Genomic DNA, 21,378 nt, shown 5'->3' on the forward strand with positions numbered 1-21,378 from the left:
TAGAGATGCATATAAAGATGATCCTTTACTTATTATCTAGGATGTGCCTGTACATTTGCACTTTTATATTTGTAGAAAAACAAGAGAGCATAGATGCATCTAGAGACAAACTAGTTCTATCAACTTAAATATTAGACTTACACATGAGCAAAGATATACCTCACAAAAGCATGTTAACAGCTACATGTAATCCCAAAATAAAACGCATGAGAAAGGGGAGTAGATAACTTGCATTTGCAAGTCAACCCTTTACTGTACTTATACATATTTAAGTCCCTAACCTGCCTCTCAAAGCATAAGGGACTTGCTAGGGAAATTGAAATACAGAGAAAATAAATTAGTTGGAGCTTTTCCCATTTATTTCAATGGGGTTGAAATACCAATGTAATTAATGGGCACCTTCAAATTAATCAAAAGTACAAGGATATTTAATAAGTGCTGGTGAATTCACCTATTTGAGTAGAAAGAAATTGCAAAAAAAATCACTACCTCATAGATAAGAGAGTTGGGCGACAAAATTCCTGTTGTTTTTGTTGTTGTCTTTTTTGATAGATTTAGAAAAAGTTGAAAAATCAACTATTAGTAGATCTCCACAGTGAATAAAAATCAATAGAACCGAGAGAAATAACATTGTGACATTGATCATGCTTTTAGATTTAAAAGCATAGACTACAAATACAAACGGTATCTATTTAAAGTTTAACGTCTCTTTAAGTGCAACCACCAATTATGTTACAAATATAGTTTCGATAGTCTGTTGCATTTTAAATATTGATGCAGCTAATACTCTACCTCAGGTAGCTGCCGAAGTAAGCCACGATGTTTGTATGCTTGCAGTCTTTCATCATTATAATCTCCCGCTGCACCACCGCAAAGTCTTCTCCTGTAAAAGATTGCAGAAAGAATGAGGATGGATAACATCAATTTGTTTTTATCTTCAAATTAATTTCAAAATACATAAATATGTTAAAACAAAAATTACATAGAGAGCACAAAGATCATAGAAAGTATATGAAATAAATACAAAAATGTATGCTGTTTCAAATCCTATTGAGAGGAGACATAAAATAAAATAAAGAAAATATTCTTTAATAATTAAATAGTTATGTGTTCTTTTGAATTAGGGCTCAGTGTAAAGACATTCACAGTATAATTACTGTGTCATCTTTTATAAAAAAAAATGTTTTCATCAAAAGAGTGGAAAGATAATTCTGTACTCGGCCCTAAGCTAGGTTTAAAAACAAAAAAATTAAATTGGAAAAAAAAAAAAAACCACAACGGCTTTTCTGCCAAACTACAAAACAATGAGCCGCTAGTGTCTGCAGAGTGAAATAACATTGTATGAGCTGACTAAATGCCACACAATTTTGATGCTGGCTGCAGTTACGGTTATTATGTTTTTATTTTTTAGTTTATTCATTTTCCATATACATCCACTTCTACTTTCACAGCTCTTCACTGTAATCATTTATTGTTATCCACATACTGTTTTAAAGAGTACCTGTCATGTAGTATTGAAAAACCTAACACTATTAATCCAGGCTGAGTAAAAGCTTAATTGCAATGTACAGTCGTTAACATGCATAGCATTTTTGATAAAATTAGCTTTAGAACTGTGACAAATTCCATTTGTCTTTTAATCACTGCTATAATCTTACAGCCTACGTACATGTAAAGACCTCAACTGTCAATGAGACCCCAGGGATCTGGTGATGAGACAGTCACTGTTTTGGAAGCCTTCCGCCTGTTAGAGGAGTGACTGCATGGTAAGTGACATCAACAGGGTCTACCGACTGGACAGCACACCAGGACAACATGGTGGGATGATGAAAGTCAATGAAACACGTCAGCAACGGCATAATGTGATAGCAGGATTAGGATCTCTATTCTCAGGTAATGAATAAGAACGCTTTATACTCCACATACATGTAATACTTCCAAAAAGGAAATTTACCGTACTCGACAAAGCGTGCTATTCCGAACTACCCAACGACAAACTGACTGGCAAACTGAACACAGAACCTGTAAATTGTTGATACAATTTTTGCTCTAATAAGTGAAATGTGATTGGGACTTTCTTGTTCCTAAAGAAGTTACTGTATATATATATACCACCTCAATATCCTAGCCAGAATAATCAGTCTGAGGCTCAATTAGAATCTCATACTCATAAACATGCATCTGTGCAATACAGACAGCGCCTCGTTGATATAATAAGAACTGTTTTCTGTTGAGACTGATAAAAAGAGATCTACTGTCAAACACTGCCTAGCTATGTAAAAGATCCAAGCAAAATATTTTAGACCATAGGTTCTCAAACGCGGCCATCAGGACCCCAAACAGTTCATGTTTTCCAGGTCTCTTCACAGAATCACAAGTGAAATAATGAGCTCCACTTGTGGATCTTTTGAAATGTGTCAGTGAGTAATGACTACACCTGTGCACCTGCTGGGTAACCTGGAAAACTATATGGGGTCCTGAGGACAAGGTTTGAGAACCACTGTTTTAGACTAATGAATATAATTTCTGTATGTTGATATTATGTTAATAAATAGAAAATATTTGGTTATTTCACGCAGGACATAGTACTGGAAATCTTGCAAATCTTTTTACCTTTATTTTCAAATGTTAGATTTTGTATATATTTTTTGTTGCTAATAAAAGTAAACACATGATAGCATCGCCTAGACAAGCATAACATCAGGGTTGCTAAGTAAGAACTTTAAAAGTTTAACTATTGTTTTAAATCTTATTTGTATGGTTTGTTTTTTGCATATATATTAGTTTAAAGGTCTTATTCACATTGGGGGTAATTCCAAGGTGATCGCAGCAGGACATTTTTTAGCAATTGGGCAAAACCATGTTCACTGCAGGGGAGGCAGATATAACATCTGCAGAGAGAGTTAGATTTGGGTGGGTTATTTTGTTTCTGTGCAGGGTAAATACTGGCTGCTTTATTTTTACACTGCAATTTAGATTGCAGATTGAACTCACCACACCCAAATCTAACTCTCTCTGCAAATGTTATATCTGCTCTCCTGCAGTGCACATGGTTTTGCCCAATTGCTAACAAAGGGGGTAATTCCAAGTTGATAGCAGCAGGATTTTTGATAGCAACTGGGCAAAACCATGTGCACTGCAGGGGAGGCATATATAACATGTGCAGAAAGATTTAGATTTGGGTGGGTTATATTGTTTCTGTGCAGGGTAAATACTGGCTGTTTTATTTTTACACTGCAAATTAGATTGCAGATTGAACAAACCACACCCAAATCAAACTCTCTCTGCACATGTTATATCTGCCTCCCCTGCAGTGCACATGGTTTTGCCCAGTTGCTATCAAAAATCCAGCTGCAATCAACTTGGAATTACCACCAAAGTTCCTGCTGCGATCAACTCAGAATTACCCCCATTATGACAAGAATACATTTCTGTGTTACTACCTCCCATCTTCCTAACCACACCGAAGAGGCTTGGGAAGAAATTTTTGTTATAGACCAGTGGCTTAGATTCATAAATAACCTAGTAAGGTTAGGAGCTACTGTAATAAAAGATCCATACTGCACTGGCATTCAATATTTTCGGAGCCATTACACAGATACAAATGTAAATGACTTGGCATATGGACATAAATACACAATTTTTACATCCATATTTTATTTTCACCATAAATTACCCTCTATCAGGCACTTTCTGTCTTGCTAACATTGCGCCTATGTCATGTCTGCACGCAATGCCGATGTTTACGCAACCGAGCGGTTATCGGCAGACTGCGCATTTGCTGTGATAATACTGTGCACGTGCCAAGGTGCTGTTGCGATCACGCGCACACTGAGATTTTTATTGCAGTGATTGACAGGAAGGGACCGTTTTGGAGAAGTAACGGGGAGTGGCAGCAAGTACGCAGGGGTGTCATGGCTGTTTTCTTGGCATATATATGCCATCAGCTGCAATCATGCCCATACAAAAACATAGCGTCTGCATCGCTACTTTAGTGTCCAATATGCGTAGCCATACGGCTACCCTAACTGTCGATGTTCCTCGTAGTACAATTATATTTACGGGCATAGCTATGAGATTAAAGCCCATACACAAATACAAGTTGAATTTTTGAACGAGTACTGATAAAATTCACGTATTGCACAAATATCTACAAATGCACAATAGTACCAAGGGGTGGTATTCATGTGACCGCCGGTCAGCTGACCGACAGTCACATGACCTCCTCCACGAGCCCGACGGCTCACTTTCCCGATGGTCGGCATGCCGACCAATAGGGACTATTTCCACTCGTGGGTGTCCACGACACCCATAGAGTGGGAATAGAACCTGTGGCGACCGCAGGTCGCCACCAAGCCCGCAGCGTGGCGAGCGCAGCGCGGCTCACTTTCCCGATGGTTGGCATGCCGACCAATAGGGACTATTTCCACTCGTGGGTGTCCACGACACCCATAGAGTGGGAATAGAACCCGTGGCGACCGCAGGTCGCCACCAAGCCCGCAGCGTGGCGAGCGCAGCGAGCCCGCAAGGGGCTTGCTGCACTCGCCCCTCCCCGCCGGGATCCCGGCGTCGGTATGCTGCCGGGATCCCGGTGTCGGTAAGCTGACCGGCGGTCAGGAGACCGCCGGTCAGCCATGCTACACCCGTACCAAGAAATGCATATGAATTTAAGGTTAGTAAACGAGTAGCAACATCTTACTGTGAAATTGCTATAAAAAAAAAAAAAAAGTCTGTGTCTACGCTAATAGGTTTACTCAACTTTAGAGAGCAATTACATTAATTAAATAGCCTATTGGGGAAATCATAATAAGTCTAGTCAAAAGAAAATTAATTTACAAACATACACCATGAAACATGAACATAATATCTGGAGTCCTGGGAGGATAATTTACCTATTTCATTTTAAGGCTGGTACCAATGGTTGATGAAATTAGTCCCTTCTTATAAATACAGACAGCGATCCTTTTAAATATGGATTTATAGGCAGTAATGCATTGATATATAATACCTGGGATGGTCACAGTATCTTCTATATTCACAGTATCTGGAGGATGCCATAAAACCTTATCTGATCTGTTAATCTTATCTGAAATTACTGTGACAAGGGTTCTGGACCTCAATAAAATATAAACCCATCCATGTGATAAGGCACAGGACAATCTAGATGACACCATGCTTCCCCAAACATTCCACAGGCCTTTACGGGTATATTCAACATAGTTAACCTATGAGTTATAGTCATACAACTGTCACAGGAGATAAATAAATCCCATGTGATGAAGTAAATAATTATAGTATGTATTGCTTTATTATTTTCTGATTAAGCCATAATCAAGACAACTATAAACATTAATAAAAGAAGTCATTATAAGCATGAACCACGCTATTTGTCTGTAGAGCTAACAAGCAGCAAAATCCTGTAGACTCAGGGACACTTTACTGTGCCCACACATTAAAAACACAGTATATTTTCCACAGGAGAGCCATACAACACAATACAAAACAAGTTACAAAATTTGGTTAAGGGGAAAATTTTGGTTCATTTAAATTTAAAGCTTGCTAAAATCCGGTTAGCCTTTGTTTTTTAACTAATTTGGTCTTATACCATATTAAATGAGTGCTCTAAAATGACCATCACTGTTCAGTCAAATATTTGATGCCAGTTGATCTGGGAGGATGAAAAACTAGAACAAAAAATAACCCCATTAATATGTATATTGGATCACAGATTTATCTAGCCACCTGTTTTCTATTATTCTTGATTCAACATTTATGGCCCTAATATGCAGATCTTTCCATAGGACCCTGTTTATACCACTACAAAAACAATCTCTGAGCACACAGGTGAAACAGTTTTTATGGAACATTAAGAGGAGATCTCACTATATCAAAGTTTAGTCTCTTTAATAAAGATAGTTGTTGGATGAGGTAACAACAAAAGTGATAATATACTCTCAGAAACCACTTTCTTACATACACCTTTATAGTACTGGGTAGGTATCCCTTTGCCCCCAGAATAGCTTCAATTCTCTATGGCATGTATAGAGATGAGCGGGTTCGGTTCCTCGGAATCCGAACCTGCCCGAACTTCATTTTTTTTTACACGGGGCCGAGCGACTCGGCTCTTCCCGCCTTGCTCGGTTAACCCGAGCGCGCCCGAACGTCATCATCCCGCTGTCGGATTCTCGCGAGGCTCGGATTCTATCGCGAGACTCGGATTCTATATAAGGAGCCGCGCGTCGCCGCCATTTTCACACGTGCATTGAGATTCATAGGGAGAGGACGTGGCTGGCGTCCTCTCCGTTTATAGAGAAGAGAGTGAGACAGTAGAGAGAGACACAGTAGTAATTTTGGGGAGCATTAGGAGGAGTACTACTACTTGCTGAAGTGATAGATAGATAGTGTGACTGTATAATGTATATCTGACTTGTGGGGGAGACACTGACAGTGGGGAGCAGTTAGAGTCTGAGAGCAGGACTCAGGAGTACATATAACGTACAGTGCACACTTTTGCTGCCAGAGTGCCACACTGCCATTGTGACCACACTGACCACCAGTATAATATATATTGTGATTGTCTGCTTAGGAGTACTACTTGCAAGTTGCTGATAGTGTGACCAGTGACCTGACCACCAGTTTAATAATCACCACCAGTTTAATATATATATATATATATATATAATTGTATATAATATATATATAATATTGTATACCACCTACCCGTTTTTTCTTTTTTCTTTCTTCTTCTTTATACATACTACTATAGTAGCTTACTGTAGCAGTCTGCGGTGCTGCTGAGCTGACAGTGTCCAGCAGGTCCGTCATCAGTCATTACATAATAAATATATATACCTGTCCGGCTGCAGTACTAGTGATATTATATATATATATATATATATATATATATATATATATATATTGATTTCATCTCATTATCATCCAGTCTATATTAGCAGCAGACACAGTACGGTAGTCCACGGCTGTAGCTACCTCTGTGTCGGCAGTCGCTCGTCCATCCATAATTGTATACCACCTACCCGTGGTTTTTTTTTCTTTCTTTCTTCTTTATACATACTACTATAGTAGCTTACTGTAGCAGTCTGCGGTGCTGCTGAGCTGACAGTGTCCAGCAGGTCCGTCATCAGTCATTACATAATAAATATATCTACCTGTCCGGCTGCAGTACTAGTGTGATATTATATATATATATATATATATTGATTTCATCTCATTATCATCCAGTCTATATTAGCAGCAGACACAGTACGGTAGTCCACGGCTGTAGCTACCTCTGTGTCGGCAGTCGCTCGTCCATCCATAATTGTATACCACCTACCCGTGTTTTTTTTTTTTTCTTTCTTCTTTATACATACTACTATAGTAGCTTACTGTAGCAGTCTGCGGTGCCGCTGAGCTGACAGTGTCCAGCAGGTCCGTCATCAGTCATTACATAATAAATATATCTACCTGTCCGGCTGCAGTACTAGTGTGATATTATATATATATATATATTGATTTCATCTCATTATCATCCAGTCTATATTAGCAGCAGACACAGTACGGTAGTCCACGGCTGTAGCTACCTCTGTGTCGGCAGTCGCTCGTCCATCCATAATTGTATACCACCTACCCATGGTTTTTTTTTTCTTTCTTCTTTATACATACTACTATAGTAGCTTACTGTAGCAGTCTGCGGTGCTGCTGAGCTGACAGTGTCCAGCAGGTCCGTCATCAGTCATTACATAATAAATATATATACCTGTCCGGCTGCAGTACTAGTGATATTATATATATATATATATATATATATATATATATATTGATTTCATCTCATTATCATCCAGTCTATATTAGCAGCAGACACAGTACGGTAGTCCACGGCTGTAGCTACCTCTGTGTCGGCAGTCGCTCGTCCATCCATAAGTATACTAGTATCCATCCATCTCCATTGTTTACCTGAGGTGCCTTTTAGTTGTGCCTATTAAAATATGGAGAACAAAAATGTTGAGGTTCCAAAATTAGGGAAAGATCAAGATCCACTTCCACCTCGTGCTGAAGCTGCTGCCACTAGTCATGGCCGAGACGATGAAATGCCAGCAACGTCGTCTGCCAAGGCCGATGCCCAATGTCATAGTACAGAGCATGTAAAATCCAAAACACCAAATATCAGTAAAAAAAGGACTCCAAAATCTAAAATAAAATTGTCGTCGGAGAAGCGTAAACTTGCCAATATGCCATTTACCACACGGAGTGGCAAGGAACGGCTGAGGCCTTGGCCTATGTTCATGGCTAGTGGTTCAGCTTCACATGAGGATGGAAGCACTCAGCCTCTCGCTAGAAAAATGAAAAGACTCAAGCTGGCAAAAGCACCGCAAAGAACTGTGCGTTCTTCGAAATCCCAAATCCACAAGGAGAGTCCAATTGTGTCGGTTGCGATGCCTGACCTTCCCAACACTGGACGTGAAGAGCATGCGCCTTCCACCATTTGCACGCCCCCTTCAAGTGCTGGAAGGAGCACCCGCAGTCCAGTTCCTGATAGTCAGATTGAAGATGTCAGTGTTGAAGTACACCAGGATGAGGAGGATATGGGTGTTGCTGGCGCTGGGGAGGAAATTGACAAGGAGGATTCTAATGGTGAGGTGGTTTGTTTAAGTCAGGCACCCGGGGAGACACCTGTTGTCCGTGGGAGGAATATGGCCGTTGACATGCCTGGTGAAAATACCAAAAAAATCAGCTCTTCGGTGTGGAAGTATTTCAACAGAAATGCGGACAACATTTGTCAAGCCGTGTGTTGCCTTTGTCAAGCTGTAATAAGTAGGGGTAAGGACGTTAACCACCTCGGAACATCCTCCCTTATACGTCACCTGCAGCGCATTCATAATAAGTCAGTGACAAGTTCAAAAACTTTGGGCGACAGCGGAAGCAGTCCACTGACAAGTAAATCCCTTCCTCTTGTAACCAAGCTCACGCAAACCACCCCACCAACTCCCTCAGTGTCAATTTCCTCCTTCCCCAGGAATGCCAATAGTCCTGCAGGCCATGTCACTGGCAATTCTGACGATTCCTCTCCTGCCTGGGATTCCTCCGATGCATCCTTGCGTGTAACGCCTACTGCTGCTGGCGCTGCTGTTGTTGCTGCTGGGAGTCAATGGTCATCCCAGAGGGGAAATCGTAAGACCACTTTTACTACTTCCACCAAGCAATTGACTGTCCAACAGTCCTTTGCGAGGAAGATGAAATATCACAGCAGTCATCCTGCTGCAAAGCGGATAACTGAGGCCTTGGCATCCTGGGTGGTGAGAAACGTGGTTCCGGTATCCATCATTACTGCAGAGCCAACTAGAGACTTGTTGGAGGTACTGTGTCCCCGGTACCAAATACCATCTAGGTTCCATTTCTCTAGGCAGGCGATACCGAAAATGTACACAGACCTCAGAAAAAGAGTCACCAGTGTCCTAAAAAATGCAGCTGTACCCAATGTCCACTTAACCACGGACATGTGGACAAGTGGAGCAGGGCAGGGTCAGGACTATATGACTGTGACAGCCCACTGGGTAGATGTATGGACTCCCGCCGCAAGAACAGCAGCGGCGGCACCAGTAGCAGCATCTCGCAAACGCCAACTCTTTCCTAGGCAGGCTACGCTTTGTATCACCGGTGTCCAGAATACGCACACAGCTGAAAACCTCTTACGGCAACTGAGGAAGATCATCACGGAATGGCTTACCCCAATTGGACTCTCCTGTGGATTTGTGGCATCGGACAACGCCAGCAATATTGTGTGTGCATTAAATCTGGGCAAATTCCAGCACGTCCCATGTTTTGCACATACCTTGAATTTGGTGGTGCAGAATTATTTAAAAAACGACAGGGGCGTGCAAGAGATGCTGTCGGTGGCCAGAAGAATTGCGGGACACTTTCGGCGTACAGGCACCACGTACAGAAGACTGGAGCAACACCAAAAACGCCTGAACCTGCCCTGCCATCATCTGAAGCAAGAAGTGGTAACGAGGTGGAATTCAACCCTCTATATGCTTCAGAGGTTGGAGGAGCAGCAAAAGGCCATTCAAGCCTATACAATTCAGCACGATATAGGAGGTGGAATGCACCTGTCTCAAGCGCAGTGGAGAATGATTTCAACGTTGTGCAAGGTTCTGCTGCCCTTTGAACTTGCCACACGTGAAGTCAGTTCAGACACTGCCAGCCTGAGTCAGGTCATTCCCCTCATCAGGCTTTTGCAGAAGAAGCTGGAGACATTGAAGGAGGAGCTAACACGGAGCGATTCCGCTACGCATGTGGGACTTGTGGATGGAGCCCTTAATTCGCTTAACAAGGATTCACGGGTGGTCAATCTGTTGAAATCAGAGCACTACATTTTGGCCACCGTGCTCGATCCTAGATTTAAAACCTACCTTGGATCTCTCTTTCCGGCAGACACAAGTCTGCTGGGGTTCAAAGACCTGCTGGTGAGAAAATTGTCAAGTCAAGCGGAACGCGACCTGTCAACATCTCCTCCTTCACATTCTCCCGCAACTGGGGGTGCGAGGAAAAGGCTCAGAATTCCGAGCCCACCCGCTGGCGGTGATGCAGGGCAGTCTGGAGCGACTGCTGATGCTGACATCTGGTCCGGACTGAAGGACCTGTCAACGATTACGGACATGTCGTCTACTGTCACTGCATATGATTCTCTCCCCATTGAAAGAATGGTGGAGGATTATATGAGTGACCGCATCCAAGTAGGCACGTCACACAGTCCGTACTTATACTGGCAGGAAAAAGAGGCAATTTGGAGGCCCTTGCACAAACTGGCTTTATTCTACCTAAGTTGCCCTCCCACAAGTGTGTACTCCGAAAGAGTGTTTAGTGCCGCCGCTCACCTTGTCAGCAATCGGCGTACGAGGTTACTTCCAGAAAATGTGGAGAAGATGATGTTCATTAAAATGAATTATAATCAATTCCTCCGTGGAGACATTGACCAGCAGCAATTGCCTCCACAAAGTACACAGGGAGCTGAGATGGTGGATTCCAGTGGGGACGAATTGATAATCTGTGAGGAGGGGGATGTACACGGTGATATATCGGAGGATGATGATGAGGTGGACATCTTGCCTCTGTAGAGCCAGTTTGTGCAAGGAGAGATTAATTGCTTCTTTTTTGGTGGGGGTCCAAACCAACCCGTCATTTCAGTCACAGTCGTGTGGCAGACCCTGTCACTGAAATGATGGGTTGGTTAAAGTGTGCATGTCCTGTTTATACAACATAAGGGTGGGTGGGAGGGCCCAAGGACAATTCCATCTTGCACCTCTTTTTTCTTTAATTTTTCTTTGCGTCATGTGCTGTTTGGGGAGTGTTTTTTGGAAGGGCCATCCTGCGTGACACTGCAGTGCCACTCCTAGATGGGCCAGGTGTTTGTGTCGGCCACTAGGGTCGCTTATCTTACTCACACAGCTACCTCATTGCGCCTCTTTTTTTCTTTGCGTCATGTGCTGTTTGGGGAGTGTTTTTTGGAAGGGCCATCCTGCGTGACACTGCAGTGCCACTCCTAGATGGGCCAGGTGTTTGTGTCGGCCACTAGGGTCGCTTATCTTACTCACACAGCTACCTCATTGCGCCTCTTTTTTTCTTTGCGTCATGTGCTGTTTGGGGAGTGTTTTTTGGAAGGGCCATCCTGCGTGACACTGCAGTGCCACTCCTAGATGGGCCCGGTGTTTGTGTCGGCCACTAGGGTCGCTTATCTTACTCACACAGCTACCTCATTGCGCCTCTTTTTTTCTTTGCGTCATGTGCTGTTTGGGGAGTGTTTTTTGGAAGGGCCATCCTGCGTGACACTGCAGTGCCACTCCTAGATGGGCCCGGTGTTTGTGTCGGCCACTAGGGTCGCTTATCTTACTCACACAGCTACCTCATTGCGCCTCTTTTTTTCTTTGCGTCATGTGCTGTTTGGGGAGTGTTTTTTGGAAGGGCCATCCTGCGTGACACTGCAGTGCCACTCCTAGATGGGCCAGGTGTTTGTGTCGGCCACTAGGGTCGCTTAGCTTACTCACACAGCTACCTCATTGCGCCTCTTTTTTTCTTTGCGTCATGTGCTGTTTGGGGAGTGTTTTTTGGAAGGGCCATCCTGCGTGACACTGCAGTGCCACTCCTAGATGGGCCCGGTGTTTGTGTCGGCCACTAGGGTCGCTTATCTTACTCACACAGCTACCTCATTGCGCCTCTTTTTTTCTTTGCGTCATGTGCTGTTTGGGGAGTGTTTTTTGGAAGGGCCATCCTGCGTGACACTGCAGTGCCACTCCTAGATGGGCCCGGTGTTTGTGTCGGCCACTAGGGTCGCTTAGCTTAGTCATCCAGCGACCTCGGTGCAAATTTTAGGACTAAAAATAATATTGTGAGGTGTGAGGTATTCAGAATAGACTGAAAATGAGTGGAAATTATGGTTTTTGAGGTTAATAATACTTTGGGATCAAAATGACCCCCAAATTCTATGATTTAAGCTGTTTTTTAGTGTTTTTTGAAAAAAACACCCGAATCCAAAACACACCCGAATCCGACAAAAAAAATTCGGTGAGGTTTTGCCAAAACGCGGTCGAACCCAAAACACGGCCGCGGAACCGAACCCAAAACCAAAACACAAAACCCGAAAAATTTCAAGTGCACATCTCTAGGCATGTATTCAACAAGGTGTGGGACTCATTCCTTGGAGATTCCAGTCCATGTTGACATTATGGCATTGTCATGTTCTTGGAACCAACTTGAGAGAACATAGCTTATTACCCTGTTGCAAGTAACTATTAGAAGATGGCTAGACCGTGGTCAATAACGGCTGCACACAGCAATAAAATCAGTTAGGCTGTGGCAATTAAATAATGCTTAATTTGTATTAAGGGTCCTAACGTGTGCCAAGAAAGCTGTTACCAGTCCATTACACCACCAGCAGACTGGACTGTTGTCATAAGGCAGAATGGATCCAAGGACTCATGTTGTTCATGCCAAATTCTGTTGCCAACAATCTGCATGTAGCAGCAGAGTCTATGGAGTCTACATTTTTAACTGCTCAGTTTTAACGAGTATGCACCCTCTGTAGCCTCAGTTAGCTGATAGAAGTGGAACCCGTGTAGAAGTCTTCTGCTGCAGTTCAAGGTATCATGCTGTGTTTTCAGAGATGCTCTTCATCATACCACTTGAGTTACTGTCACCTTCCTATCAGCTTAAACCAGTCTGGTCATTCTCATTAACAAGGCGTTTTCATCCACATAAATGTTGTCAACTGTGTGGTTTGAGCTCCAATCTATGTAAACGCTAAAGACTTGTGTGAAAATGGCAGGAGATAATCAGCAAAAATAGGATTTTGGTACTTACCGGTAAATCCTTTTCTCCTAGTCCGTAGAGGATGCTGGGGACTCCAAAAGGACCATGGGGTATAGACGGGATCCGCAGGAGCTTGGGCACACTAAAAAGACTTAATCTGGGTGTGAACTGGCTCCTCCCTCTATGCCCCTCCTCCAGACCTCAGTTATAGGAACTGTGCCCAGGAGAGACGGACATTTTGAGTAAAAGATTTTTGTTTAAACTAAGGGCTACCAACATACCAGCCCACACCACAAACATACCGTACAACCGGAGTAACTTTAAACCAGGTAACAGTATGAATCAACAACAGCAACAAGCTGAAACAAGAAATACACATCCCGTGTATAAACAAATTTAACCAGCAAGAAAACACTGCAAGTAATAGTCCGCACTGAGATAGGCGCCCAGCATCCTCTACGGTCTAGGAGAAAAGGATTTACCGGTAAGTACCAAAATCCTATTTTCTCTTACGTCCTAGAGGATGCTGGGGACTCCAAAAGGACCATGGGGTTTATACCAAAGCTCCAGAACAGGCGGGAGAGTGCAGACGACTCTGCAGCACCGACTGAGCAAACGCAAGGTCCTCATCGGCCAGGGTATCAAACTTATAGAACTTAGCAAAAGTGCTTGAACCCGACCAAATAGCTGCTCGGCAAAGCTGTAACGCCGAGACGCCTCGGGCAGCCGCCCAAGATGAGCCCACTCTCCTGGTAGAATGGGCTTTTACTGACTTTGGCACCGGTAGTCCGGCCGAAGAATGAGCCTGCTGAATCGTTCTACAAATCCAGCGTGCAATAGTCTGTTTTGAAGCAGGATGACCAATTTTGTTTGAAGCATACAAGACAAACAGCGCCTCAGTTTTCCTGGTAACAGCTGTCCTAGTGACGTAGATCTTCAACGCTCTTACAACATCCAGAGATTTTGGAATCGCCACGGCTTCCGTAGCCACCGGGACCACAATAGGTTGGTTAATGTGAAATGAAGAAACCACCTTCGGCAGAAATTGTTGGCGAGTCCTCAATTCCACCCTATACGAATGAAAAATCAAGTACGGGCTCTTATGAGATAAGGCCGCCAACTCTGACACCCGCCTGGCAGACGCCAGCGCCAATAGCATAACTACCTTCCAAGTGAGAAATTTCAACTCAACCTTACGCAAAGGTTCAAACCAGGAAGACATGAGAAACCGTAAGACCACATCAAGATCCCATGGAGCTACAGGAGGCACAAACGGAGGATTGATATGCATTACTCCTTTCACAAAAGTCTGAACCTCTGGGAGGACAGCTAACTCTTTTTGAAAGAAAATAGACAAAGCCAAAATCTGCACTTTGATGGAACCTAATTTCAGGCCTGCATCTACTCCCGCCTGTAAAAAGTGGAGAAAGCGACCCAAGTGAAAATCTTCCGCAGGAGCCATTTTAGACTCACACCAGGAAACATACTTTCTCCAAATACGGTGATCATTTTTTGCCGTAACCTCCTTCCTAGCCTTAATGAGAGAAGGAATGACCTCCCTGGGAATACCCTTACGAGCTAAGATCTGGCGCTCAACCTCCATGCCGTCAAACGGAGCCGCGGTAAGTCTGGAAACACGCATGGACCCTGCAACAACAGGTCCTCTCTTAGAGGAAGCGGCCAAGGATCTTCCACCAGTAATTCCTGAAGGTCCGGGTACCAGGCCCTTCTTGGCCAATCTGGAACGACGAGAATCGCCTGAACCCTTGCTCGTCGAATGATCCCCAGTACCTTTGGAATGAGAGGAAGTGGAGGGAACACATACACCGACTGGAACACCCACGGAGACACCAGGGAGTCCACTGCACTGGCTTGGGGGTCCCTTGACCTGGAACAATACCTCGGGAGCTTCTTGTTGAGACGAGATACCATCATGTCGATCAACGGAATTCCCCAACATTTTGTCACCTCTGTAAATACCTCTTGGTGAAGAGCCCACTCTCCCGGATGGAGATCGTGTCTGCTGAGGAAATCTGCTTCCCAGTTGTCCAATCCCAGTAGGAAGACTGCTGACAGGGCGCTCACGTGTTGTTCCGCCCAGCGAAAGATTCTTGTGGCCTCCGCCATTGCCGCTCTGCTCCTTGTTCCGCCTTGGCGGTTTATATGTGCCACCGCTGTGATGTTGTCTGACTGTACCAGGACAGGTCGACCCTGAAGAAGGCTTCTTGCTTGCAGCAGGCCGTTGTAAATGGCTCTTAACTCGAGAACATTTATGTGGAGATAGGCTTCCTGGAGCGACCATTTCCCCTGGAAGTTTCTTCCTTGGGTGACTGCGCCCCAGCCCCGGAGACTTGCATCTGTTGTCAGAAGTACCCAATACTGGATACCGAACCGGCGTCCCCCCAGGAGGTGATGACTTTGTAGCCACCACAGAAGAGAAATTCTGGCTCTGGGAGATAGACTTATCTTTTTCCGGTGCATGTGTAGGTGAGACCCGGACCGTTTGCTCAGCAGGTCCCACTGAAACACCCGGGCATGAAACCTGCCAAACGGATGGCCTCGTACGCCGCAACCATTTTCCCCAGAACCCGAGTACAGTGATGGATTGACACACTCGTCGGCCTCAGAAGTTCCCTGACCATCGTCTACAGTTCCAGATCCTTTTCTTCTGGAAGAAATACTTTCTGTAAATCCGTGTCCAGAATCATGCCCAGAAAAGGCAGCCGAGTGGTCGGAATCAACTGAGATTTTGGCAAATTGAGTACCCAACCGTGCTGTCGCAGAACAGACAGTGACAAATCTACACTTCTCAGCAACCGTTCCTTGGACCTCGCCTTTATCAGGAGATCGTTCAAGTACGGGATAACTGTAACCCCTTGTTTGCAAAGGAGAACCATCATTTCCGCCATGACTTTGGTGAAAATCCTCGGAGCCGTGGAAAGCCCAAACGGCAACGTCTGAAATTGGTAATGAGAATCCTGTATCGCAAACCTGAGGAAGGCCTGATGCGAAGGATATATCGGGACATGTAAGTAGGCATCCTTTATGTCGACTGACGCCATAAAATCCCCCCCTTCCAGGCTGGCAATTACCGCTCGAAGAGATTCCATCTTGAACTTGAAAACTTTCAAGTATGGATTGAGGGGTTTTAGATTTAGAATTGGTCTGACCGAACCGTCCGGTTTCGGCACAACAAAGAGGCTCGAGTAGAACCCCTCCCCCCGTTGGGACGAGGGAACAGGAACAATGACCCTCTGTAGACACAATTTTTGTATCGCTGCCAGCACCACCTCCCTGTCCGGAAGAGCTACTGGTAATGCCGAAATGAAGTACCGGTGAGGGGGTATCTCCCGAAACTCCAGTTTGTATCCCTGAGACACAATCTCTAGGACCCAAGGATCCAGGTCTGATTGAATCCAGACCTGACTGAATATTTGTAGACGGCCCCCCACCGGTCCGGACTCCCCCAGGGAAGCCCCAGCGTCATGCGGTGGACTTGGTAGAAGCAGGGGAGGACTTTTGGTCCTGGGCGCCTGACACTGCAGGTGGTTTCCTTCCCCTTCCTCTACCTTTTGAAGCGAGGAAGGACGAACCTTTTCCACGCCTGTATTTATTGTGACGAAAGGACTGCATTTGCTGATGTGGTGCCTTTTTCTGTTGTGTTGGAACATAAGGAAGAAAAGAGGACTTACCCGCAGTCGCGGTCGAGACCAGGTCAGCCAAGCCGTCCCCAAACAAGACCGTACCTTTGAAGGGTAACGCTTCCATAGCCCTCTTGGAGTCGGCATCAGCATTCCATTGATGGATCCACAGCGCCCTCCTGGCTGATATCGACATGGCATTGGTTCTTGAACCCAAGAGAGAGACGTACCTCGCCGCATCCTTCAGGTAATCTGCAGCGTCCTTGATATAACCGAGAGCCAAAAGGACATTATCTTTATCAAGGGTTTCCATATCATTAGCTAAATTCTCAGCCCATTTAGCAATAGCACTACTCACCCATACCGACGCCACAGCAGGTCTGAGCAGCGCACCCGAATTAGCGAAAATGGACTTCAGAGACGTCTCCAGCTTGCGATCCGCCGGATCTTTGAGAGCTGCCGTGTCAGGAGACGGAAGTGCCACTTTCTTAGACAAGCGAGATAGAGCTTTGTCAACATTTGGAGACGACTCCCATTTTTCCCCGTCATCAGAGGGGAACGGATATGCCAAGTAAATCCTCTTGGGAATCTGCCACCTCTTATCCGGCGACTCCCAAGGCGTTTCACAAAGAGTATTCATTTCATGAGAGGGGGGAAACTTCACCTCAGGTTTTTTTCCCTTGAACAAGCAAATCCTTGTTTCCTGTACCGCAGGTTCATCAGAAATGTGTAAAACATCTTTTATAGCCACAATCATGTATTGAATACTCTTAACTAATCGTGGATGTAAAGCAGCCTCAGTGAAATCGACCTCGGAATCAGAGTCCGTGTCGGTATCAGTATCTACCACTTGAGTAAATGGCCGCTTTTGCGACACGGATGGGGTCTGAACCTGAGACAAAGCCTCTTCCATGGACTTTTTCCACTCCTGCGTCTGTGACTCAGACTTATCTAACCTCTTTGATAAAGAAGCTACATTCGAATTTATCGTACTGAGCAATGCGAGTAAATCAGGTGTCGGCTGCGTCGACAGTCCCAAATCTAGCCCCGCATCCGCTCCCCCAATAACCTCCTCTGGTGAATAACATTCACCCTCAGACAAGCCGACACGTAGTACCGACACACAGAAACACACAGAACGTCCCAGCTAGGTGACAGGCCCACAATGAAGCCCAGATAGAGGACACAGAGGGAGTATGCCAGCTCACACCCCAGCGCCCATATATCCCAAGAAAAGATATATGTACCCAGTGCTGCTTTATAATGATAAGAAGCACCACACTGCGCCCCCCCCCCCTATCTGAATATCTCCCCGTTACTTGTAAAAGGAGCTGTGGAGGTCCCGGCAGCGTCTCCTTCAGCCGCGTGTTGAAGGAGAAGATGGCGCCTGTGAGCCGCGGGACGAAGCCTCGCCCCCTCCCGGCGCGCTTCGGCCCGCCAAATTTGAAAATGAAAAGATGCCGGCGGGGGTTTTAGAAACGGTGACGAGGCACCGAAAAACTTTCTGCCGGCCCCGAACTCCAGTAAAATGCTGCCCAGGGCGCCCCCCAGCGCCCTGCACCCTGTGATTACCGTTGGTGATGTGTGTGGGAGCATGGAAGGCAGCGTTACCGCTGTGCTGTACCTTCCATTACTGAAGTCTTCTGCCGTCCTGAAGTCTTCTGTTCTTCTCATACTCACCCAACTTCTTTCTTCTGGCTTCTGTGAGGGGGGTGACGGCATGGCTCCGGGAACAAGCAGCTAGGCGCACCAAGTGATCGAACCCTCTGGAGCTAATGGTGTCCAGTAGTTGAGAAGCAGAGCCCTTAACTAAGTAGAAGTAGGTCTGCTTCTCTCCCCTCAGTCCCACGATGCAGGGAGCCTGTAGCCAGCAGGTCTCCCTGAAAATAAAAAACCTAACAGAAAGTCTTTTCTAGAGAAACTCAGGAGAGCTCCCCTAGTGTGTGTCCAGTCACTCCTGGGCACAAAGTCTAACTGAGGTCTGGAGGAGCGGCATAGAGGGAGGAGCCAGTTCACACCCAGATTAAGTCTTTTTAGTGTGCCCAAGCTCCTGCGGATCCCGTCTATACCCCATGGTCTTTTTAGAGTCCCCAGCATCCTCTAAGACGTAAGAGAAACATCTGTATTATAAAGCATGAGCACATTATCTACTACAGGTTGAGTATCCCTTATCCAAAATGCTTGGGACCAGAGGTATTTTGGATATCAGATTTTTCCGTATTTTGGAATAATTGCATACCATAATGAGATATCATGGTGATGGGACCTAAATCTAAGCACAGAATGCATTTATGTTTCATATATACCTTATACACACAGCCTGAAGGTCATTTTAGCCAATATTCTTTATAACTTTGCACATTAAACAAAGTGTGTCTACATTCACACAATTCATTTATGTTTCATATACACCTTATACACACAGCCTGAAGGTTATTTAATACAATATTTTTTAATAACTTTGTGTATTAAACAAAGTTTGTGTACATTGAGTCATCAAAAAACAAAGGTTTCACTATCTCACTGTCACTCAAAAAAGTCCGTATTTCAGAATATTCCGTATTTTGGAATATTTGGATATGGGATACTCAACCTGTACAATGTATTACAGATCCTGAAAGTCACTTCAGATTACGCATATCTGCATTAGAGACATCAGCCTGCAGCCTAGTTCCTTGATATAGTCACAGAACTGCTGTGTAACTTGTAATTTACAGTAGGGGACACATTATCCCATCTTCTGCGTATAGGGAACAAAACAGAAGTTCTGAGGAGCAGGGAAAGTAAGCAAAACAATCATTCGCCTTTATGAATGCATACTACTGTATAATATAGGCATATAGCATAGAAACCCAATTATTTCAGTCACTGAGTACTGCTACGGCTCCTTTCACAGAGTTAGCGCTGTTCTTGAAAAGAACCCCAGCATATGCTAGAGAATATGTTTACATCTTCCTGACTCCTGCTAAGAAATTATCTCGGATAAATGCATTGTATGAAAGTGACAACCACATGCTTTTGTTCTACCTTATTGTCAAAACACATTCTGATGATGTCTGATGAGTGCATGGTATTGGAGTTAGTAATACGTGCAGCAGTAGGAAGAACCACTGTAGTCTGACATGCATGCGGGCATTGTTATTACTCACACTAAAGCTGCACTGGTAGCAACATTGTGAATACTGTATTGGTCTTCAGTTGGCACATTGGATCGATAAACTCAAGTTACAGCCAGTTACATTGTGCTAACATTGCCCTTGAACCTATCAAATTGAGAGCGTTTCATATATACTGGCTTTATTGTTCTCTATTAAATGTTATCACTTTTGAGAAGCACATGCAGTAGACTGCAAGAAATGTAGCAGTCACATTAAACTATTAAAAGGTCACCAAGAAGCAACATTTGTACTTTCTTACGAATTAAGACAAGTCATAATGCTCTTTAAATATTTGTTTTTTATAGAGCTGAAAAATCAGCAGGTTCAGTACAGGCCGTAATCAGCACAATTTACTGGTTTCGTTATTTCATGGTTTCTCTCTATCAATGATCCAGTTCCTCCTGTTACTCAAAGGACACCAAAAATCTTATTCCTCTTGATACTACTGTATACTCCTCTGTGGTGATATTTTAACACTGCTTGCTTGATATGAACATGACAATAACCTCAACATTTTCTTTTATTATAATTAGTTATCAGGTTTGTTTAGTTGCTTTGTGTGCAGAAGAGCAAATGTAATACAAACACAAAATATATTCCGCATGTAGCTTCTGTCTTTGGATATAGACCTTCTGAGGCAGACAGAGTTTTCCTGAGCAAAACATAAAGCCCTGAGTGGTCTTTGCCTCCCCCTCCTGCCTCTTCTTCTCTCCCAGTATCCTCTCCTCACATTTCTGATAATAAAAGTAAAGTACGTCTATTTAGGGTTGAGCAGAAGAAAAGAGCAAAAAAAGAGGGGCGTAGGGTTTTAGCACACAAATACAGAAGGTCTTATCTGGAAAATAGCAACATTGCCGAGTTACCAATTGACTGCGTATCCAGTGTTTACAAAAGGAAGAGGACAGAATGTACTAACGTCTCTGAACAATTTCTCTGTACAAATATACTTCCTTATAACTCAGACAAATTATTATCTTTAAAACAAATGGGATTGGGGCATTTAAGAATATTAAGGCAATATGGCCTTTAACAAAAAAAAACCATAGTAGCAGTTAGGAGCAGATTGACACCGAAATCCTACTGAGTTTATTTTTTGGGCCCCATACACTAAAGCGACCACATGTCGGAGGCGATCACCCTGGCAGCCTCCCGGGGTAACAGGATCGGCCAAGATACATCGCATGCTGCCCTTTTGCATCTGCTGTATCTTGGGCGATCCTGGGCGATCCCAGCCACGCCCCCAGGTAAGACCTGATTGATTGTGCAGCACATTC

General features: G+C 44.2%; 1 protein-coding gene across 7 annotated transcripts in view; it reads right to left on the bottom strand.

The window, feature by feature from the left end:
* The window catches only part of MAP4K3 (mitogen-activated protein kinase kinase kinase kinase 3), a 691,402-nt gene that overhangs the window by 385,679 nt on the left and 284,345 nt on the right, over positions 1–21,378 (bottom strand). For all 7 annotated transcript variants that reach the window (XM_063918040.1, XM_063918039.1, XM_063918038.1 and 4 more), the window contains exon 3: positions 793–883. In XM_063918040.1, the coding sequence (XP_063774110.1) occupies positions 793–883 (91 nt within the window). The remainder of the gene's footprint in view (positions 1–792; positions 884–21,378) is intronic.

Source organism: Pseudophryne corroboree, chromosome 4 (assembly GCF_028390025.1).
Source record: "Pseudophryne corroboree isolate aPseCor3 chromosome 4, aPseCor3.hap2, whole genome shotgun sequence".
Taxonomy (NCBI): Eukaryota; Metazoa; Chordata; class Amphibia; order Anura; family Myobatrachidae; genus Pseudophryne; species Pseudophryne corroboree.